We start from the raw sequence: 24,395 nt of genomic DNA on the forward strand, positions 1-24,395 counted from the left end.
GGATGGCCTCGATCTCCTGACCTCGTGATCCGCCCGTCTCGGCCTCCCAAAGTGCTGGGATTACAGGCTTGAGCCACCGCGCCCGGCCATCATTTTGACTTGTATTTCTCTGATGATCAGTAATGTGGAGCACTTTTTCATATACCTGTTTGTCATTTGTATGTCATCTTTTTAGAAATGTCTATTCAGATCTTCTGCCCATTTTAAATTGGATTATTAGATTTTTCCTATTGAGTGGTTTGAGCTCCTTATATATTCTGGTTATTAATCTCTTGTCAGATGGGTAGTTCGCAAATATTTTCTCCCATTTTGTGAGTTGTCTCTTCACCGTGTTGATAGTTTCCTTTGCTGTGCAGAAGCTTTTTAACTTGATGTGATCCCATTTGTCCATTTTTGCTTAGGTTGCCTGTGCTTATGGGATATTACTCAAGAAGCCTTTGCCTGGACCAGTGTCCTAGAGAGTTTCCCTAGTGTTTTCTTTTAGTAGTTTCATAGTTTGAGGCCTTAGATTTAAGTCTTTAATCCATTTTGATTTGATTTTTGTATATGACAAAAGATAGGAGTCTAGTTTCATTCTTCTGCATGTGGATATCCAGTTTTCCCAGCACTATTTATTGAAGAGACTGTCTTTTCTCCAACGTATATTCCTGGAACATTTGTCAAAAATGAGTTCACTGTAGATGTATGGATTTATTTCTGGGTTCTCTATTCTGTTCCACTGGTCTGTGTGCCTGTTTTTATGCCAGCACCATGCTGTTTTGGTTACTATAGCTCTGTAGTATAATTTGAGGTCAGGTAATGTGATTCCTCCAGTTTTATTCTTTTTGCTCCGGATAACTTTGGCTATTCTGGGTCTTTTGTGGTTCTATATGAATTTCAGAGTTTTTTTTATTATTATTTTTTACCAAAAAAATTGGTAATTTGATAGAAAATGAATTGATTCTGTAGATTACTTTGGGCAGTATGGACATTTTAATGATACCAAGTCTCCTTCCATAAGCATTGAATGCACTTCCATTTGTTTGTGTCATCTATGATTTCCTTCATCAGTGTTTTGTAGTTCTCCTTGTAGAGATCTTTCACCTCCTTGGGTAAATGTATTCTTCTGTATTTTTGTGTGTGAGTGGCTATTGTAAATGAGATTGCATTACTGATTTCATTCTCAGCTTGAATGTTATTGGTGTATGGAAATACTACTGATTTTTGTACAATGATTTTATGTCCTGAAACTTTACTGAAGTCGCTCATCAAGTCTAGGAGTTGTGGTGGAATTGTTAGAATTTTCCAGATATAGAATTAAATTGTCCACAAAGAGGTAATTTAACTTTCTCTTTTCCTATTTAGATGTCTTTTATGTTTTTCTCTTGGCTGATTGCTCTGGCTGGGACTGCCAGTACTGTGTTGAATAGGATTGCTAAGAATGGAGTCCTTGTCTTGTTCTAGTTCTTAGGAGGAATCTTCTAACTTTGTGCTCATTCAGCATGATGTTGGCTGTGGGTTTGTCATAGGTGGTTCTTAATATTTTGAGATATCTTCCTTTGATGCCTAATTTGTTAAGTGTTTTTATCATAAAGGGATGTTGGATTTTATCAGATGCTTTTTATGTGTATATTGAGGTGATCATATTCTTTTTTTAAATTCTGTTTATGTGGGGTATCATGTTTATTGGTTTGTGTGTGTTGAACTATCCTTGCATCCCAGGAATAAGGCTCACTTGATCATACAAATTTTCATTTTCATGTGCTACTGGATTTAGTTTGCTATTATTTTATAGAGGATTTTTGTATCTATTTTCATCAGCAATATTGGTCTGTGGTTTTCTTTTTTTGTTGTGTCCTTGCCATATTTTGGTATCATGATGAAATTGGTCTTGTAGAATGAGTTAGGGAGGAATCTCTCCTTAATTTATTTTCAGTAATTTCAGTAGGATTGGCATCAGCCTTCTTTGTATATTTTGTGAATCTATCTGGTCCAAGACTTTTTTGTTTATTGGTAGTTTTTTGTTTTGTTTTGTTTTGTTTTTATTACTGATTCAGTGTTGGACTCATTATTGGTCTGTTCAAGGTTTCAGTTTCTTCCTATTTCAATCTTGGGAGACTGTTTCCAAGAATTTGTTTATTTCCTAATTTTATAGTATGTGCACATAGAGATGTTCATAGTAGTCTCTGAGGATCTTTTGTATTTCTGTAGGATCTGTCGTAATGTCACCTTTGTTATTTCTGACTGTGTTTATGAATCTTCTCTTTTTTTCATGTTAATCTGTCCAGAAATTTATTAATCTTGTTTATCTTTTTAAAGAACCAACTTTTGTTTGATCTTTTCTATGGCTGTTTGGTCTCAATTTAATTTAGTTCTGCTCAGATTTTAGTTATTTCTTTTCATCGGCCAGCTTTGGGTTTAGATTTTCTTCTTCTAGTTCCTGTAGGTGCGACATTAGGTTGTTAATTTGAGATCTTCGTATTATTTTTGTATAAGCATTTAATGCCACAAACTTTCCTTTTAACTGCTTTTGCCATATCTCAGAGGTTTTGGTATGAAGTGTTTCTACTTTCATTAGTTTCATTTTTTTTTAAATGTCTGCCTTAATTTTATTGTTTCCCAACAGTCATTTAGAAAGCAGGTTGTTTACTTTCTATGTATTTGTATGGCTTTGAGAGTTCCTCTTGGTATTGATTTCTATTTTTATTCTACTGTGGTCCAAGAATATGCTTAGTATGATTTCAGTTTTTTAAAAAATTTATTGAGACTTGCTTTATGACTGAGTATGTGATCAGTCTTAGAGTATGTTCTGTGTGCAGATAAAAAGAATGTATATTCTGTGGTTGTTTGCTGTAGTGTTCTGTAGATGCCAATTGGGTCCAACTGGTCAAGTGTCCAATTTAAGTCTAGAATTTATTAGTGTTGGGCCTTGATCAGTTTAATGCTATCAGTGGGGTGTTAAAGTGTGTCCACTATTATTGTATGATATTATTGTCTGTCCCTTTTCTTAGATCTAGTAGTAATTGTTTATAAATCAGGGTCCTCAAGTGTTGGGCACATATGTATTTAGGATAGTTAAATCCTCTTGTTTAATTGAACCTTTTATCATTATGTAGTGCTTTTCTTTGTCCTTTTGTACTGTTGTTGATTTAAAATCTCTTTTATCTGATACAAGAGTAGCAAGCCCTGATCTTTTTTGTTTTAAATTTGCGTGACCTTTCTCCATCCCTTTACATCAAGTCCTTTGGGTGTCATTACATGTGAGATGATCTCTTGAAGATAGCAGAAGGTTAGGGTCTTGTTTTTTCATCCAATTTGCCATTCTGTCTTTTTATTGAAGCATTTAGGTCATTTATGTTCAGTGTTAATACTGATATGTGAGGTTTTCTTCCTCTCGTAGTGTTAACTAGTTGCTTTGTAGTCTCAATTGTATAGTTGCTTTATAGTGGCAGTAGCTTTGAACTTACATGTACTTTTGTGGTAGCGAGTATCATTCTTTTATTTGCATGTTTAGAACTCCTTTGAGCATTTTTGTAGGGCCTATCTGGTGGTGACAAATTCTGTTAGCAATTGCTTGTCTGGGAAAAACTTTATTTCTCCTTTGTTTATGAAGCTTGCTTAGCTTGGCAGGCTGTGAAATTCTTGGCTGGCATTTCTTTAAGAAGACTAAAAATAGGCCACCAATGTCTTCTGGTTTGTAAGATTTCTGCTAAGAAATTCGTTGTTAGTCTGATGGGATTCCCTTTAAAAGAGGCAATTTAGTTCTTTTCTCTAGCTGCCTTTAAGATTGTTTCTTTCATATTGACCTTGGATTGTCTGATGACTGTGTGCTTTAGTGATGGTCATCTTATATAGTATCTCACTGGTGTTCTCTGAATTTCTTGTATCTGCATATCAATCTCTCTTGGAAGACTGGGGAAATTTTCCAGAATCATACCCTGAAATATGTTTTCCAACTTCCTTACTTTCTGTTTTTCTCTCACAGGAATGCCAGGAATTCATAGATTTGGTTGCTTTACATAATCTTATATTTCTTGAAGGCCTTGTTTGCTTTTTTAAATTCTTTGTCTTTATTTTTGTCTGACTGGGTTAATTCAGAAGATCAGTCTTTGAGCTCTGAAATTCTTTCTTCTGCTTTGTCTAGTCTGTTGTTAAGGTTTACAACTGTATTTGAAATTCCCGTAGTGAGTTTTTTAATTCCAAAAGTTCTGTTTGGTTCTTTGTTAATATCATTATATCATCTTTCATGTCCTGGATCATTTTTCTGCCTTCTCTGTATTGGATTTCAACTTCCTCTCGGATGTTGTGGCGTTTCCTTGCCATCAGTATTCCAAGTTCTGTATGTATCATTTTAGATATTTCAGTCTGCTTAGGATTCATTGCTAGGGAGCCAAAACGATCCTTTGGAGGTGACAAAGCATCCTGGCTTTTTGTACTTCCAGAGTTCTTGCACTGATTCCTTCTCATCTGACTGAGCTGACAGTTCTTTTTTTGGATTTGTGTTTATTTGGATGGAACTTAATTTTTTCCCCTTGAAGGTATAACTGTGATGTATGTTGTGTGTGCTCGATTGGCTTCTTTTCTGGGTGCTTTCAGGGGACCAAAGCTCCATGTAAGTTCTTTGGTTACAGGTATGTTTGTGACGTGGCTTTCTCAGATGCTGTTTTTTGTAGTTTTTGCTTGGTGGTGTAATTCAGGCCGCAGTCCAGTGGACGGTGCTGAAGAGTAAGATCCAGCAGATTTATTTAGGCTCTGTTCACTTTCTTTGGGCCACCAGAGAAGCCCAGAAAGGGCCACTGGGCCCCAACAGAAAGAACTGCTGCCATTTCCACAATCATGCACTTTGGCAGGGTGAGAAGGCGAGAGATGACCCCCCTTCTCCTCGTTTGTTCTGAGGCATCGGTGGTGCCTGTAATGTAATGGGGAGCTGAGCAAGAAGACATGAGGCAGATGAGAAGAGAGAGGTAGCCTTTATTGGGCTCGCGGGCAAGGTTCACCAGTCCCCTGAGGAAGTCGCGCTCGGGGCGAGTATCGGGGGCCTTTCATAGGGCGAGGTAGGCGGAGTTTGTAGGTTTCGGTTTTCCTGAGTTAGGTTTGGATCTCTGAGGAATGACGTGTCCAGGAGCTTGCACAGAGCCAGGGTTTTTTGGCGGGTGCGGGCTTTTTTCCCGCGCTAAGAGTCTTAGCAGGAAGTGAAGGGCAGGAAGTCCTAACAAAGAGCCTGCCATGCCGGGTGATACCGCCATGGTGGATCTAGATTCCTGCCTAACAGTGCCCCCTTCAGTGATTAGTGCTGCACCCACATTTCCTGTTTCCCATTGGTGGCTTTGACAGGCTCCTCTGTCTCCTCCCTTAGGGGCAATTTGTGCAAAGGGTTTGATCTGGGGGAGACCCCAAACTCCCTGAGAATCTGCTGGTGTCATGTACTTGCCAAAGTCAGAGTAGGTTGTGTAGTATGTCTGTGGGTGGTGGTGCAGTGGCTCAAGGGCAGAGGATCTCCAGGCAAGGGAGTGGCACCACAGGTACACAACTGGTATGACAACTGCCATCTCAGTTTAGGTTGGAGGTGGGTACAGCATGGCTAAGTCAGCTGCTCACCCAGTTCTCTGTTTTCAGGAAGTCCTCTAATCGCCACCAATAGTGCTACCCTGGTTTTCAAGGGCTGAGGGGCTCCCCAGCTGTTTAGCAGCCAGTGTGTTGTCAGAGGGGTGAGGGGAGCAGAGACACACTCCCACCTACACTTTCTACTGGACTCTGAGTTCCTCAGAGGTCAGTATCAACCAGACTTTTGCTGCTTTCTTTCTCTCCACCCAGTCTTCTTCACATGGGTACTCCAACAGGTCCTGGCTCTCTTCCCACCATTTCCTTGTCAAAACTTGATTATTTACCATTAATTTTGATCTTCCTTCTGAGGAGAACTGGTATGAGATGTCCCTAGTCACCATCTTGAAGCAGCCTCTGAATCTCATTTTTCTGTCCATTCTAAATCTTTTGGAGAGCTTCATTACATTGAAGATTGTTATTGATATGTAAGCACGTACTACTGCATTTTGTTATTGTTCTGTGGTTTTTTCGGTCTTTTTTTTTTTTGGTCCTTTGTTCCTTTTTCTTCTCTTATTGTCTACTTTTGTGATTTTGTGCTATGTGCTAAGTTTTCATTCCTTTCTCTTTCTCGTTTGTGTATTTGCTGTAGTTTTTTGCTTTGTAGTTAATCATGAGGCCTACACAAAGCATCATATAGTAATAATAGACTATTTTAAGCTGATAACAATCTAAGTTTGTCACATGAAAATATTCTAGACTTTCACCCTCCTCACAATTATTTTTGCTGTCACAGTTTATACCTTTTTAGATTTTGGACTTCATAACAACTTAATGCAATTACAGTTACTTTTGACTGTTTCAACATTTAACCTTTATAATAGCAATTTGAGAGATTTACACACCACCGTTGCAGTAATGGAATATTCTGAACTTGAATATGTATAAATATCTCTCTACCAGTGAGTTTTATACTTTGATATGTTCTTGTAGTAGTAATTATTGTTCTTTTGTTTCTGGTTGAAGAACTCTTAAGCATTTCTCATAAATCAGATCTAGAGGTGATGAATTCTTAGCTTTTGTCTATCTGGGAAAAACTTCACTTCTGTTTTATTTCTGAAAAACAGCTTTTCTGCGTATAGTATTGTTGGATTGTTGGCTGGCAGGGTTTTTTTTTGTTTTTTGGTTTTTTTTTAATTAGCACCTTGAAAATATTATCCCATTCTCTCCTGATCTGCAAGATTTCTGGCGAGAAATCTGCCGATAGTCTAATGGCAAGCCCCTTGTGTGTTGCTTGATGCTCTTCTACCTCTGCTTCTAAAATTCTTTGTCTTTTACTTTTAATGTTTTAATTATAAAGTGCCTTGGTGAGGACCTCTTTGCATTGAACCTGTTTGCTGGTTTTCAACTTCAGTAGATATGCATGACCATATTGCTTCTGAGACTTGGAAAGTGTTCAGCAAATACCTCACTTAGAAAAACTTTCTGTACCTTTCTCTATCTCTTCTCTCTCTCCATTTTTTTTTTTTTTTTTTTTTTTTTTTTAGATGGAGTCTTACTCTGTCACTGGAGTGCAGTGGCATGATCTTGGCTCACTGCAACCTCCACCTCCTGGGTTCAAGCGATTCTCCTGCCTCAGCCTCCCGAGTAGCTGGGACTACAGGCACATACCACCATGTCCAGCTAACTTTTTGTATTTTTAGTAGAGACAGGGCTTCACCATGTTAGCCAGGATGGTCTTGATCTCCTGACCTCATGATCCTCCTGCCTTGGCCTCCCAGAGTGCTGGCATTACAGGTGTGAGCCACCATGCCTGGCCTCATCTCTTCTTTCTAGAGCTCATACTGTGACATTTGTTCATTTCATGGTGTTCCATAATTCCTGTAGACTTTCTTCACTTTTTCTCTCTCTGGGCAATTTCAAAAGACCTATCTTCAAATTCACAGATTGTTTCCTCTGCTTGATCTAGTCTGCTGTTGAAGCTTTCAATTTTTAACAATTTCATTCATTTAATTCTTCAGCCCCAAGATTTCTGTTTGGTTCTTTTAATGTTATGTATATCTTTATTGAGTCTGTTATTCATATCATGAATTATTTTGCTGATTTCACTGAATTGTCTATTCTCTTGTATATCCCTGAGTTTCTGTAGGATCATTACTTTGATTTCTCTTTCAGGTAACTTGTAAATTTCCATTTCTTTGGGGTCATTAACTGGAGAATTATGTTCCTTTGATGGTGTCATGTTTTCCTGCTTTTTCATGTTTCTTGTGTCCTTGCATTGATAACTGCACATCTAGTGGATCAGTGACCTCTTCCAAATTTATACAGTTGCTTTTGTAGGGAATGATTTTACCTACAGATGGTTGCTAGGGGGTCAGTTCAGCAGGATGCATTGGCCCTGCGGATGGTGGTACAGTGGCTCAAGGGCAGAGGTTCTGCCTCTGGTTCCAGGTAGGCATGGTAGTGTAGTGTCCATGCAGCTTCTTCAGTTGTAATCAGTATCAGTAATGGCTGCAGGTACTTTAGCCAAGTCTGTAGGAGTGTATGACAGCGGTGGTAGCAGCATAGGTTATTAGGATTCTCAGTGGCAAGGGCTTTAGTGGGGGTCCTCCTCTTCTTGTTTATCCCACTGTGGGAAGACTTTGTTGGGGAAGTCCTTGGTGTCAGATTTGGCAGAGCTCACAAGCAGCCTACAGTGGTGCTGGGGTCCTGGGCCCACTGTCTTCCTGAATTACTATGACACTTGTGACTTGAATACAAGTTCACTCTCTGAGGTATGGGTAGATGAAGCTGTTCTACAAAGGTGGGGACTGTGACTCTAAGGTATTCCCCAGTAGCTTGGGCCCAGGTAGCAGGGATATAGCTGTGATTCTGATCCTGAGAGTCAAGGCATAGCACTGGCATGGGTCTGGAGAAGAGATGTTCTAGAGGCTTGAGCCCTAGGGAGCAGGGCATAACTGCAATTCAGTTTCTGGAGCCAGTAGGGCACAGTAGCAACTTGGACACCAGGAGAGGAGATTCATTGTAGTGGTGATTCTGGCATGGCAGGCCATAACAATGTACCATGCTTTGTGAGGCTGGGTACTGCAGCAACAAGGGCCCATGAATGGTGGGGCACAGCTGTGGCTTAGGCACTGGGGGAAGGGAATAGCACAGCATTGGCTCCACCCTTCTGTATATGGCCTTCCTTAGCCTGTGCTTCACAGGGTTTCTGCCACTCCCTTGCTGTTCTTTGACGTTCTCCTTAAGTCATTCTGGTCAAAATGTGATTATCCATTCATTGTTTTTGTCCTTTTTTGTGAGGCAGAGGGTAGAGCATTAGACATTTGTCATTTGTCATCCTGCTGATGTCACCACCCTCCTTGCCTAGCTGCCTGGCTGCCTGGCTATCTAGCTGGCTCCCTCCCTCGCTCCCTCCCTCTGTCCCTCTGTGGTTAGTTTCTACTGCCTTCAACCAAAGAATCTTAACCGATTTACCATGTAAAATGCTCAGCATGGTACCTGGTGAATAGTAACACAAATACATTCACTGGGAATTTGTTGTCTCATGATATTCCAGAACTGTGCATAGGGAAATGTTCAGGAAAGATCTGTTTATTTAATGCACACTGGTATAGTGGGAAAAAAAAATGAAACTAGGAATCAGAATACCTGATTTTTGGTCTCAGCCTTGCCAATTAATTAGCCTGTTTGAGGAGTGACTTAATGTTTGTGGCCTTTATTTCCTCATCTAGATGAAGGGCTTATTCTCTAATGTTGCTCTATCTAAATTGTGTAGAAAAATAGTATTTATAATGTAAGTATTTAAGTCCAGCTTAATATACAAAAAAAAAATTGATTGAAGTTATTTAACTATTGTTTCAATAGAAAGTCTAATATAGCATAGTCTAGATGTTACATTGGGGGTAGTGTTCATATATCTATCTTTATTCATTGACCATGACTCAGGAGTGGTTATTGTGGAATTCAGAGTTGAGACTAGCATTATTAAGCCCCCTAAAATATTAATGTAAAGTTTGGCAGTTTGTATGTTGGCACATTTTCTTCAGTAAAACCACATATATTTCCTTGGATTCTCAAAAGTACAATATTTTCAATCTAACAAAGGATAAAAATCACTGCCCTGTAACCAAAACAGGATGGTACTAGTACAAAAATAGACACATAGAACAATGGAACAGAATAGAGAACTCAGAAATAAACCACATACCTACACCCAACTGATCTTTGAAAAACCTGACAAAAACAAGCAATGGGGAAAGAATTCCCTATTTAATAAATGGTGCTGGGAGAACTGACTAGTCATATGCAGAAAATTGAAACTGGACCCCCCCTTCCTTATACTTTATACAAAGTTAACTCAAAATGGATTAAAGACGTGAATGTAAAACCCCAAACTATAGAAATCCTAGAAGAAAATCTTGACAATATCCTTCAGGACACAGGCACAAGCAAAGATTTCATGATGAAATGCCAAAAGCCATAGCAACAAAAGCAAAAATTGGCAAATGGGATCTAATTAAACTAAAGAGCTTTTGCACAGCAAAAGAAATTATCATCAGAGTGAGCAGACAACCTACAGAATTGGAGAAAATTTTTGTAGTGTATCCATCTGACAAATAGCTAATATCCAGAGTTTACAAGGAATTTAAATTTACAAGAAAAAAACAAAAATGTCTATTTTTACCCATTAAAAAAATGAGCAAAGGACATAAACAGACACTTCCTAAAAGAAGACATGCATGCGGCCAACGAACATGAAAAAAAGCTCAGCATCACTGATCATTAGAGAAATGCAAATCAAAACCACAGAGAAATACCATCTCACGCCAGTCAGAATGACAATTATTAAAAAATCAAGAAACAACAGATGCTGGCAAGGTTACAGAGAAAAAGGAATGCATTTACACTGTTGGTGGAAGCGTAAATTAGTTCAGCCATTTTGGAAGACAGTGTGGGGATTCCTCAAAGATCTAGAAGCAGATACACTATTTGACCCAGCAATCCCATTAGTGGATATATACCCCCAAATATATAAATCATTCTATTATAAAGATACATGCATGCATATGTTCATTGCAGTACTGTTCATGATAGCAAAGACATAGAATCAACCCAAATTTCCATCAGTGATAGACTGGATAAAGAAAACATGGTACATATACACCATGGAATACGTTGCAGCCATAGAAAGGAATAAGATCATGTCCTTTGCAGGGACATTGATGGAGCTGGAAGCTGTTATCCTCAACAGACTAACACAAGAACAGAAAACCAAACACCTCATGATATCACTTATAAGTGGGAGCTGAACGATCAGAATACATGGACACCTTGGTGGGAACAACACACATTGGGGCTTTTGAGGGATGTGGAGGAAGAGAGAGCATCAGGAAGAATAGCTAACAGATGCTGGCCTTAATACCTGCGTGATGAGTTGATCTGTGCGGCAAACCACCATGGCACACATTTACCTATATAACAAGCCTGCACATTCTGCACAGGTACCCTGGAACTTAAAAGTGAAGAAAAAAAATCACTGCCTTAACTATTGTGATTCTTTGGCAGCATATACCTAATTTTATAAAATTTTCTCTTTGACATATTTAATGACAAAAATTGTAGTACCAATTGGGATTTATATATGGAGAACAATGTGTGATGATGGGGGTCCGTTTTTTGGGAGAGCCAAATAATATAGTGTTACGTTTTCAGCCATCATGTATGCTATATTGTGAATGAAGTATGTAAGGAAGAGAGGTTCAGTTTTTTAAAAGGGTAGCAATGTTTTAAGAATTAAAAATCAGTGAAAAATAAAATTAGGGAGATTCTGTCTTGGTTAGGATGGATAAAATATTTTGAATATAAATTCTTGTGTTTTTCTATTTCCATCTTTGTCTTATTTTTATACTTTACATGCACGCCTGTAAGGCTCCCCCCAGGGTGTACACAGTTACTGCTTCTGGCTACCTTGTTCTTATTCTTAGACATTCTTGTAAAACCATTATGGCAATACTAGTTAAGAAAATTTATTCAAATACAAATACTTTTATACTATTGGTTCTTCAAAGACAAGGTTTTGAGAAGTTAAATATGAATTTGGTAAGATTTGGCCATGATATATCTTTAGGCCGTATATAACTATGTGTGAAGTTACTCTGCATTCAAAATATGAAATTAGGCCATTTAATAATACTTTCCTAATATACATTAAATCCTCACTAATAAGTCAGCATAAAGATGAAAATATGTTTCTTATTGATCTATGCATCAAGAGTAAGCAAACTGGTGGTTTCATGTGTTTATAAGCCTCGCCTCACTATTTGGTGAAATTTTAAGTTTTGTCATTTGGTGGCACTGCTGCTTAATTTTTTAGCACATAGTAAAATTGACACATAAAGTAGAAACAGTTTTACAGTGATGATTGAAAACGTTTTGTGACAATAAAAGCAATGCTGAGAAGCCTTAAATTTATGAACCTTGTGAGAAAAATGGCTAAGAAAAAAAAAAGCTTCTAAAGCATTTCTTTTAAACCTGAATTATGAAAATTTCAGGTCAATGTTTTATCTTTTTTTTGCAAATTTTTATATTTAAAACTGTGATTGAACTTTGAAAGACTGTGCTTTGTTTGTTTTGTTTTGTTTTGTTTTGTTTTGAGACAGGGTCTTGCTCTGTCACTCAGGCTGGAGTGCAGTGGTATGAACATGACTCTGCAATTTCGACCTGCTGGGCTTAAGGGATCCTCCTGCCTCAGCCTGTCTGTATCTGGGACCCTTAGCACACATCACTACGCCCAGCTAATTTTCTTATTTTTTATACAAATAGAGTCTCACTGGTCTGGTGAGACTCCATTTCTACAGGAAAAAAGAAAATTAACTGGGTCTCAAACTCCTGGGTTCAAGTGCTCGTCCTCCCTCAGCCTCCTGAAGTGCTGGGATTATAGGCGTGAGCCATTGCATGCAGTGAAAACTGCGTTTAGAATGAAATATGTATTATAGATTTAGCTGGGTGATCAATTGTGTAATAAAATTGGGTCATTCTTTGCTCCAAATTTTTATATTTTTCTCTTATATTAAACTTTATATTGTTTTCCTGGTTTAATTAATTTTTGTGATTTGTCATATTTGTTCAACTTTCCGTATAAAATGCTTAGTGTAATGGTTTATTTTTCAGTAATTAGAAGTACATTATCGTCTTTTATCTCAAGATGTAGTTAATATTGAAAAGCTTTAAGGTTCTGATTATAAATAATATACCATAATCTTTATACAGAAGGCCCAATTCAACTGTACTAATAAGTTGCTTATGTATGTGACATTAGCTTATACTGATGTTGCCACATCTTAGTAGTCATCCTGAACCACCCATAAATTTTCAGTAACTTAGTTGTCTTTTTAAGTGATTGTAAGAGTTAGTAATCTGTCTGCCTTTGTTCATTCATTTAGATTTCATGTCTGAATTTGTCTGTTTAGGTTCTTCTAATCTGTTTGGTTTAGTTGACCCAGAGGAGAGATCAGTATGCATTTGATTATAGAACGTAAGCATTTACTGAAGGCTGCTGAAGATCATTATTATAAAAGTGCCAATAAATTTGTCTCTCACAATGTCCAAATTTTAATTTCTGATCATGGTTAATATAGGAGGTTTTTGTTTTTAGTCTGCATTCTAAAGATAGAAACTTGCATTCTGAAACTTCATACATTTCATCAGGAACTCAAATCAGACTTTTGGTGTTTAAGCCAAATAATCTTATTTGATGGAAACCAAATAAATAACAATTGCTACTATTTATTAGGTACACAGATATGTACTTTACATAAATTATCTCATGCAATCCCTATAGCAGAGAGGCAATGAGTACAGCATTTCTATTTTAGAGAAAAACTGTGAGGTTCAGAGAGGATGAAATCAATGAAAAATCACAGGACAGGTGAGTGTTTTGGCATTTGAATGTAGAACTGTCCTACTTTATCTGTATTTTATGGCCTTCCTGAACAATGAATGGCTGACCATTGGCTGCTCTGCGAAGGCTGTTCTCACTGGTGCCTCTCTTGACTTCACAGAGTTAGTTGCTTCTATATTTTTTGTTTCATTCTTCCCCAGATCATTTAGTACATATCTCTTTATTTTTTCTCTGTAACATACTGATTGATTTATGTGTTCTTTTGTCTTTTCTAATTTACAATCCCCTCAGAGAAAATATTGTGTCTAATTCATTTTGGATATTATTATCTAGAACTGTGCTTGGCCTTAATAGGTATTAATACATTAATTTATTGATAAATTAAATATTGTGGATTTGTCTTCTCACAGAAATCATGTCAGATTAATGTATTGAAATAGCAGGCCAAAGGCAGTGGCTCACACCTGTAATCCCAGCACTCTGGCAGGCCAAGGCAGGTGGATCACGAGGTCAGGAGTTCGAGAACAGCCTGGCCAACCTGTGAAATCCCGTTTCTACTAAAAGTACAAAAATTAGCCGGGCATGGTGGCACACACCTGTAATAGTATGTGGTAGAGAAGTTTTATTTAAATTTCTGATTTAAATAAAAATGGCAGAATGTGTACAAAGTCTATTTCTTTTAAATAATCATCTAGAGAAATAACATATTTGTTCTAAAAATGCTGCTATTCAAAACAACTTTGGAGCTTGTTTTTATTCCCTCAGTGTATAAAATCTTATTTGAATTTATATTCTATAGTAATTAAAGCAAATATAAAGTTTCAAAATATTTAGATATACTCTTTCAAGGTGATATTACTGTTATGTTATATGAGCTCTAGATATTTTTAAGTTATTTGTAGCAACTTTTTTTTTTTTTTTTTTTGAGACAGAGTCTCACTCTGTCGTCCAGGCTGGAGTGCAGTGGCGCCATCTCAGCTCACTGCAACCTCTACCTCACAGGTTCAAGCAATTCTCCTGCCTCAGCCTCCTGAGTACCTGGGACTACAGGTGTGCGCCACCTGTATGGCCAGTCAATTTTTTGTATTTTTAGTAGAGAGAGGGTTTCACCATGGTGGCCAGGCTGGTCTCGAACTCGTGACTTTGTGATCCACCTGCCTTGGCCTCCCAAAGTGCTGGGATTACAGGCATGAGCCACTTTGCCCGGCCTATTTGTAGTAACATCTTAAACATCAGTATACTTTTTCAGCAATGTTGAACTATGGGACTAAAGCAATGTTTCCATCCTTTTTTAAACAAAATAAATACAGGCATACCTTGTTTTATTGTGCTTAACAAATACTGCATTTTTTACAAATTGAAAGTTTGTGACAACCCTGCATCAAGCAAGTCTATCATTTTCCCAACAGCTTCTGCTCATTTTGTGTCTTTGTGTCACATTTTTGTAATTCTTGCCGTATTTCAAACTTTTTCATTATTATCATTGTATCTTTGATGTTACTGTTGTAATTGTTTTGAGGCACCACAGACTGCACTCATATAAGATGGGAAATTTAATTGATGAATATGTGCGTTCTGATTGCTCCACTGACTGGTAGTTCCCCTGTCTCTCTCGTCAGACCTTATTCCCTAAGACAAAATAATACTGAAATTAGGTCACTTAATGACTTACAGTGGCCTCTTAAGTATTCAAGTGAAAGAAAGAGTTGCGTGTCTCTCACCTGAAATCAAGATTAAGCTTGGTGATGAAGGCATATTGAAAGCTGAGACAGGCACAGAATTAAGCCTCTTGCACCAGTTATCCAAGTTGTGAATGCAAAGGAAAAATTCCTAAAGGAAATTATAAGTGCTACCCCAGACCAGGTGCGGTGGCTCACGCCTGTAATCCCAGCGTGTTGGGAGGCTGAGGCGGGTGGATCACGAGATCAGGAGTTCAAGACCAGCCTGGCTAACATAGTGAAACCCCATCTCTACTAAAAATACAAAAACTTAGCCGGGCGTGGTGGTGTGCACCTGCAATCCCAGCTACTCAGGAGTTTGAGGCAGGAGAATCATGTAAGCCCAGCAGGGAGTCGGAGGTTTCAGCGAGCCAAGATAGCACCATTGCATTGCAGCATGAGTGACAGTGCAAGACTCCATCTCAGAAAAAAAAACAGTCCTACTCCAGTGAACACACACGATAAGAAAGCAAAACAGCCAGGTGCCTGTAGTCTCAGCAACTCGGGAGACTGAGACAGGAGAATTGCTTGAGGCCAGAAGTTTGAGACTAGCATGGACAACATAGTGAGAACCTGTCTCTTAAAAAAAAAAAAAAAGAAAGAAAAATTAGCTGGATGTGGTGGCACACAACTATAGTCCCAACCACATTGAGAAACTAAGGCAGAACAATCATTTGAGCCTAGGATTTCAAGGTTGCAGTGAGCTATGATCGTGCCTGGATTTGCACTCCAGCCTGGGCGACTGAGCAAGACCCCATCTCTTAGAAAAAAAAGAAAGAAAGAAAGCAAAACAACCTTCTTGCTGATATGAAGAAAGCTTTAGTGGTCTGGATAGAAGATCAAACCAGCCACGACATTCTCTTTGGCCAAAGCCTAATCCAGAGCAAGGCCCTAACTCTCCTCAATTCCATGAAGACTGGGAGAGATAAGGAAGCTACAGAAGAAAAATTGTAGGCGAGCAGAGGTTGGTTCATAAGGTTTAAGGAAAGAAGCCACCTTCATAACATAAAAGTGCAAGGTAAAGCAGTAAGTGCTGATGTAGAAACTGCAGTACATTATCCAGGAGATGTAGCTAAGATCATTGATAAAGGTGGTAATAATAAACAGATTTTCAGTGTAGACAAAACAGCCTTCTATTGGAAGAAGATGCCATCTAGCACTCTCATAGCTCAAGAGAAGTCAGTACCTCACTTCAAAGCTGCAAAAGACTGGCTGACTCTCTTATTGGGAGCTAATGCAGCTGGTGACTTCAAGTTGAAGCCAGTGCTCATTTGCCATTCTGAAACTCCTAGGACCCTTAAGAATTATACTAAATCTATTCTATTTGTGTTCTATAAATGGAACAACAAAGCCTGGATGACTGCACATCTGTTTACAGTATGGTTTACTGTGAATATTTTAAGCCCATTGTTGAGACCTACTGGTCAGAAAAAAAAAAAAAAATTCTTTCCAAATATTACTACTTATTGACAATGCACCTAGTTACCCAAGAGCTCTGATGGAGATGTATTATACAAAGAGATTTATGTTGTTTTCATGCCTGCTAACACGACATCCATTCTGCAGCCAATGTATCAAGAAGTCGTTTTGACTTTCAAGTCTTCTTATTTAAGAAAATTTTTCAGGCTGTAGCTGCCATAGATAATGATTCCTCTAATGGATCTGGGCAAAGTAAATTGAAAGCCTTCTGAAAAGTATTCATCATTCATCATTCTAGATGCCATTCAGAACTTTTTTATTCTTGGAAGGAGTTAATGTCATGTTAATGTTAATGTCAACATTAACAGGAGTTTGGAAGAAGTTGACTACATTCTTCATGGATGACTTTGAAAGTTTCAAGATTTCAGTGGAGGAAGTCACTGTAGATGTGGTAGAAATAGCAAGAGAAGTAGAATGACAAGGGGAGTCTGAAGATACGACTGAATTGCTACAATCTCATGATAAACTTGAATGGATGAGGAATTGCTTCTTATGGAGGAGCAAAGAAAGTGGTTTCTTGAGGTGGAGTCTACTTCTGGTGAAGCTATTTTGAACATTGTTTGAAATGACAAGGAATTTAGAATATTTTTAAAACTTAGTCGATAAAGCAACAGCAGGGTTTGAGAGGACTGACTCCGGTTTTGAAAGAACTTCTACTATGGGTAAAATGCAACAGCATCACATGCTGCAGATAAGTATTTTCATGGGCTAGGCACAGTGGCTTATGCTTGTAATCCCAGCGCTTTGTGAGGCTGAGTCAGGACAATCATTGAAGCCAGGAGTTCAAGACCAGCCTAGGCAATATAGTGAGACCTCAATCTTTATTTAAATAATAAAGGATTTTTAAAATATTTTTACAAAATCAAAAGAATATTTTCATGAAAGAGTCGATGGATGCAGCAAACTTCATTTTTGTCTTATTTTAAGAAATTGTCACAGCCACCCCAACATCTAGCAGTCAGCACCCTGATCAGTCAGTAGCCATCAGTATCAAGGGAAGCCCCTCCACCAGCAAAATGATTACAATTTATTGAAAGCTCAGAAGAATCATTAGCATTTCTTTTTAGGAATGATGTGTTTATTAAGGTATGTACGTCTTTTTTTAGACATAATGCTGTTGCACACTTAATAGGCTACAGAATAGTGTAAGCATAAATTTTATATGCACTGAGAAACCCCAGAATTTGTGTGACTCACTTTATTGCAATATTACCGTTATTGCAGCAGTCTGGAACCAAGTGCACAATATCTCAGAGGTATGCCTGTATTGGTATAAAATGAAGGTCTAGAAGCCTAAATATTAAGATTGTATGATTATTTTTAGAAGATACTCAATAAATACTGTGTTTGAAATGTATACTCCACGGAAACTCTTGTTTCCTAGATTGAGGAAGACTAGGAATAGGGAGTAGGGAGTAAACTTTCTGCTGTGTTACTATTGTCATACCCATTAATGTCATTTCCTTGTATTAATTAAGGGTTCAGAATCTTGCTTTGTTAGAATTTAAATGGCAAGATAAAAACAAGCACGTGTTAATACAACATATTTTCAGTGAAGTAAATTTTTTTTTAAAAAACTTACTTTGTAAAAGAAGTAAATATTACCTGAATCTGTTTCTCCTTCCATTCTCATTTATGTTGGCATTTTTATGAGGGCTTTTATGTTGAGTAATTGACATTTGAACTTTGAGAAGATTGTAGCCAAACCTGCAGAAATTACAAAAGCATTTCTTTTTTTTTTTTTCTTTTTTTTTTATTATTATTATACTTTAACTTCTAGGGTGTAAGATTAACAAAAATCTTACACTTGAATCTTTAAAAGACAGTTTTTCAGGATCATTTTATGAAACATTGATAATGCAATGAAAGCGGGTTATTTAGGACTATGTGACATGACTGTGTTTACATCTGAGACCAGAGGTTTTTTTCGCTAGTCACTGCTCTATCCCCAGCATGTAGCATCATAATGCCTTGCTCAACAGATAATTCAGGAATGAAAAAATTACTTGTGGATAGAGTGGATAGTTATCTGATATGTACCATTTTATTTCTTCATGCACATATAAAATCCCTAATGTATTTAATAAAATTCTTTTTTATAGTTGGTGGCTAAAGGAGTTAAGAGTTCTGATGTTTCTCCACCTTTGGGACAGCATGAAGCAGGTGGCTCTCCATCAAAGCAACAGATGAGATCGGTTATTTCTGTGACTTCAGCTTTGAAAGAAATTGGCGTGGTAAGTTTCCTAAGATTCAGAACTCCTCAAAGTCAAAAGATTATTTAAAAGGAAGTTAAATTGAATGAAATCACATTAATCCTTATTGTCCCCTTCAGGTTTTTCTAGGGAAAAAAATTACTTTTTAAGGGATTTTAGTTTACTCAGAATACTGGAGCCTCATTGTTTATAAGTTTTATATCTAGGACCACCTGGTAGATGAAAATATATTACAATAACTCTTATATCACTTTAAAAGAATATTGAAAAAATAGAATATACATAGAAATGTACTGAAAATAACATTGCAAACATTTTTCTACCCAACCCTCATGATTAACAAATGTTCCCTTTTAAAAAAATAATGTCTGTTTAGTACTAAAGTAGCTCTAGGAATTAAATCCAACACATGTTTACGTTTATTCAAATTTTGTGACATAGCAAATGTTAGAGGACTCAGTATAACTACAATTAATTCATCAGTTATTCCTTTTACCTTCTACTTTTGAATCTCTGTCATACCATACAGATAGTAAAACAGAAACATAGACAAATAAAAAGCTTAAACTTAGAAGTATATTTCAAGTATCTGTCTGAAGTGTGAAGACTCTGTTTAGGGGTTAAGAGAAATGGGCTCATAGTGTGGAGCTGCTGCCTAGAATTCAACAGACAGAAGGAGAAAAGTCTACTGAATCAGAAAACATAGTAACTTCATTTTCCTCTTTCCTAGTAATGGATGTCTGTGCCTTTTATTTGTTGAGTTTCAGTAAATATTTGCAGACAAAATTGGTACACTAGTTGTTTTTTTTTTAACAGCCTTTGGGTTGATTTTGAAAATAAGACTAAGTAGGAAAATAAAAGTTTCTTGATCATTCTCAAGAACTTCATGTAAGAAACGATTGTTCTTCAAGTAGGCTTAGTCACTTTTTCTTTCTGATAACGATTTTGCATGTGCTACGTTGTTACTCCAACTTTAGATACCACTGTGTGGTCCCTTCTTGATACCCAGTCTCACATCTCAATAGCTGTTCATCTCTCTGGTTGTAGGACTGCTAAAATTCCTGACTACTTTACTGGGTAAAATGTTCTTTGTCTCATTGCTTCATATATTACTTTGAAACTGACTGCCAAATTTTTTATTTTTTTTTAAGTATTACAAAATTTGAGGTAATCCATATAACTGAATGGTTTTCTTTCTGTGTTGTGTCGGTAAATGTCACTTACTTAAAACTTTGAAAATTGCTCTTACTTTGAACCTTCTACATGCCTTTGCTTTCATAGCTTTCATAACTGCTAATTTCTTCTTTTCGTATATTTTTAATTTTAAATAGTCTAGATTGTTTTGACAGTGCTAATTAGGATGTTAAATTTATGTCATTTGTAGTACAAATGACTCAGAACTAATTTTTGTTACACTCTTTGTTTAGGGAGGAAAGCCACTTCTCAATTACATTTAGTACTATGGCTTAACAAGGATTTATATACATGAAACATAAAGACAGTTTTAAAATTACACAGCCTATTTTGAATTACTTCATCTATCAAAACTTTTTCTAGTTATAATTAAGAAAGTATATGAATTTTCCTCTTAATTCTACCACTGACTTAAATTACCAAAAAATCAAGTGCCAAACGGTCAGAGGATATACTTAATTATATGAGCAGTAATCCAAAAATATGACAAATAATTGAGAATTGGCCCCTCTCTATGTTGTCTAATTAATAATATTTAAAGGTTAATCATTGTAGATAATGAAGGAAGCTTTGTTAGCATTTTATAGAAATAAAAAATTTACAAGAAACAAAGTAATGAAAAGCAGAAAGTAACAAGGATGTCATATTTTTAAAGGTAGATTTAAAAAAATAAAATTATTGCTTCCTCTGTATCTATCTGCATTTAAAGGACAGTAGTTTAACTGATACCCAGGAAACTTCAGAAGAAATACAAAAGACCAACAATGCTATTTCAGTAAGTATAATTTTCGACATTTATCAGTCATTTTACTTAATGATATACATATTGAATATTAAAATATACAATGTTATAACTTTCAGAGTAAGCGAGAAATACTTCGTAGATTAAATGAAAATCTTAAAGCTCAAGAAGATGAAAAAGGAAAGCAGCATCTCTCTGATACTTGTGAGATAAATGTTCTTGAAGATGCCAAAGAGCATGAAAAAGAAAAATCAGTTTCATCTGATCGCAAGAAGTGGGAGGCAGGAGGTCAACTTGTGATTCCTCTGGATGAGTTAACACTAGATACATCCTTCTCTACAACTGAAAGTATGTATAGAAGTATATTGATATCCTATTTAGGTCTAGTACATATATAAACTTGTAGACTAACCACTCTGAAGAAGAATGAACACCTAGAAGAACTGAGAGAAATTTTCCTTTTGGGCAAGTAGAAGTGCCTCCCTCTCACAGGGAGATATGAAGAACAGAGAAAACTAATCAAACTAATCAGCCTTAATGGCAAGGATTTTTATTACAAAAGTGTATAGTGTGAAAGAGGGAACTAATGATACATATTTAAATTGTATTACTTTAACTCTGTATACCATGTTAAATTAATCTGTTACTACAAATAATTCTTGATGAGAACTAGAGTAGTGTCTCAGAAACATCTCTTAGGCATTTAGTGAGAGTATTGAGAAAATCTGACTTAATGATTTATTTATTCAGTGATAATTACTAAGAATCTATATTTTCTTACATTATTCTAGGCATTGGAGATATAGAAACAAAACAGAAACATGTGCTCTTATGGAGCTTACATTCTAGAAGGACAAGTCTGACCATCAACAAATCTGATTTTAAGTAATTTTTTTCACAGACTGTTTTTGTAGAATTTTTTTCCAGCATTGGAAAAAAGCCCAAAGAGTTGATAGCATTTATTTTGCTTATTTATTGAACAATTCTGTATTGGATACCTACCATATGCAATACACTCTGAAGCAATGGAAATATAATAATGTTTAGAATGTAATCCCTCCCCTTAAGGAGCTTAAGGTCTAGTGGAAAGGCAGGCAAGTAAAGAGATAATTGTAGTTGATAAATAATATGCTAGGAATAATCATAGACTCCTGCAGGAATACATAAGAGACCATAAATCAGTCTTGGAAGAGCCCCCAAGATCCAATCACCTATCTCCCTCAACACAGGATTATAATTCGAGATGAGATTTGGGTGGGGACACTATCTGACTGCTTTTATGATTTGTCTTTATCACTGGTTTTGAGCAATATGATTGTAAAGTGCCTTGGTATAGTTTTCTTCATGTTTCTGTCCTTGGAATTCATTGAGCTTCTTGTATATTTGGGTTTATGGTTGACACATTTGGAACACTTTCAGCCATCATTTCTTCTAATATTTTTTCCATGCCTCCTCCGTCTGTCCTTTAGGGACTCTAGTTTCACTTTTTGTCTCATACCTCAGTGGTGCTCTTTTCATTTTATTTTTTTAGATTCCTGTTGTGTTTCATTGTGGATAGTTTCTATTACCCTATCTTTAATAGATGATAGTCTTTTTTTCCTGCCATATCCAATCTGCTATTAATCCTATTCAATGTACTTTTCATCTCAGATATTGTAGTTTTCACCTCCAGAAGTTTAAGGAGTTGTTTTTCTATCTGCCATGTCTCTGCTTAACTTTTTTGATCATATGGAATACAGTTGTAAAAACTTTATTAATGTCTTTACTTATTCTAACATCTGTGTCAGATGTTAGAATTTTATTGGGTCCATTTTATTGATTGCCTTTTCTCCTTGTTACAGGTCATATTCTTCTGCTTCTTTGCATGCTTGGCTATTTTTAATTGGATGTCAGACATTTTGCACTTTACCTTGTTGGGTACTAGGTATTTTTGTATTTTTGTAATTATTCTGGAGATTTATTCTGGAATACAATTAAGTTTTAATACTTGGGCTCAGTTTGATTCATTCATGTCTTATTTTTAATATTTGTGAGATGAGATCAGAGCCATGTTTAGTCTAATGCTAATTATCCCCATTTAGGAGATAAGACACTTCTGAGTGCTCTACACAAGGAATGATGAGGTTTTCCAGTTTGGCTGGTAGGAATAGACACTATTTCATGTCTTGTGTTCTCTGTAATCTTTTTGGGTGCTTTTTTTCCTAACTTGGGTAGTTTTCTCATATATTTGCTCTGCTCATACTCAGGCGCTGCTGTCTGCAGGTCTCTGGAATTCTCTTTCTAGTTGCCTTGGCCTTCCAGGAATCCCAGCTCTACCTCCTGAACTCAGGGAGTGTGGTAGACCCATTAGCTATAGCCTGAAAACTCTAAAGGTGGGCAATCATAGGGATCATCTCATTTGTTTTTGTTTTTTCTCTCTCTCAGGGACCCATGTTCTTTACTACCTGTTGTACAATGTCTTGAAGCTGCTCTCTCATGTATTTTGTCCAGTTGTTTTGGTTATTTAGGGAGCAGCATAACTCTAATTACTCCATACCATCTTAGTAAGAAGTAGATATCCTTGAAACCAGTTTTTAGAGGCTGTTGCACTAATCTAGGCAAAAGTTAATGATGACCTTAACTAAATTACTGAAAGGTAATAAAGAGGAGATACTTAAAAGTTACTTGGAGACAGACTTATAGGGGCTTTATGTGAAACTAGTCTAAGAGTTCATCAGAGGAAGACCTTTGCAAAGAAAATAAGGAACAGACAGAGATAAAATTAGGAGACTGTAGTATGGGTTCCAAAGAAAGAAGAGAGCACTTCAGGAAGAGAGGTAACGTATTGAAGGCTAAAAAATGTATACTGGATTCGTCAGGGAAGAGGCAATATGAGTTTGGTAAAAGCAGTGTCATTAGAGTGCTAGAGACAGAAATGGAATCCAAGAATTAAGAAGTGAATAGGAGAGGAAATTTAAAAAGAGTTTAGAACCTTTTCAAGAAGCTAAACTGTGAAGCAGAACAGAGAGGTAAGATGGTATTACTTGGTAGGGATGTAGGGTCATTGTAACCTTGTGAAAAAGAGACTTGAAAATATTTTATGCTGATTAGAAAACCAAAGCATATCACACCACTTTCTCATTTTAAAACCTAATTGGTTTTCATTGCAACTAGAATAAAAGTCCAAAGTTCTTTTCATGAGTCAAGTCTCTCCTCTCCCTTGGTTTATGCCTTGCCTGCTCATTGTGTCGATTTCCTTCTAACTGGCTCACTAGGAGCTACTTACTTCTCACCTTTTACTTCTTAAAACATTCCAACCTCTTTCTTTTCCATAGTGCTCTTCCCCTTCCCTCTTTCCCAAGTGCTTAATATGGCTTCTTCTCTTTTTTTTTTTTTTCTGTCCCTGTTCTTTAGCTATCACTCCATTTCTGAAAGTCCTCTTTATATCAGAATTCTTCAAAATTGTTCTCTGTTTACGATTCTGGTTCCTCTTCTTTATTCTCTCTTAACCTACTTCAACCAGACTTTTTCCTCTACCACTCCATTACAAATCTTTTCGTGGTCACCATAGACCTTCATGTCGGTAAATTTTAAAGGCCCTGTTTTATGTATTTACAGCTTTGACATCCTGGATTATTGTCCATACT

General features: G+C 36.7%; 1 protein-coding gene across 5 annotated transcripts in view; it reads left to right on the forward strand.

Annotated features, from left to right (window-relative positions):
- NEK1 (NIMA-related kinase 1) overlaps positions 1-24,395 on the forward strand; it is a 204,946-nt gene that overhangs the window by 104,559 nt on the left and 75,992 nt on the right. For all 5 annotated transcript variants that reach the window (XM_011959631.1, XM_011959633.1, XM_011959637.1 and 2 more), the window contains 3 exons: positions 18,723-18,854; positions 20,737-20,802; positions 20,889-21,117. In XM_011959631.1, coding sequence (XP_011815021.1) covers positions 18,723-18,854; positions 20,737-20,802; positions 20,889-21,117 — 427 coding nt within the window. The remainder of the gene's footprint in view (positions 1-18,722; positions 18,855-20,736; positions 20,803-20,888; positions 21,118-24,395) is intronic.

Source organism: Colobus angolensis, unplaced genomic scaffold (genome assembly GCF_000951035.1).
Source record: "Colobus angolensis palliatus isolate OR3802 unplaced genomic scaffold, Cang.pa_1.0 Scaffold5, whole genome shotgun sequence".
Classification (NCBI taxonomy): Eukaryota; Metazoa; Chordata; class Mammalia; order Primates; family Cercopithecidae; genus Colobus; species Colobus angolensis.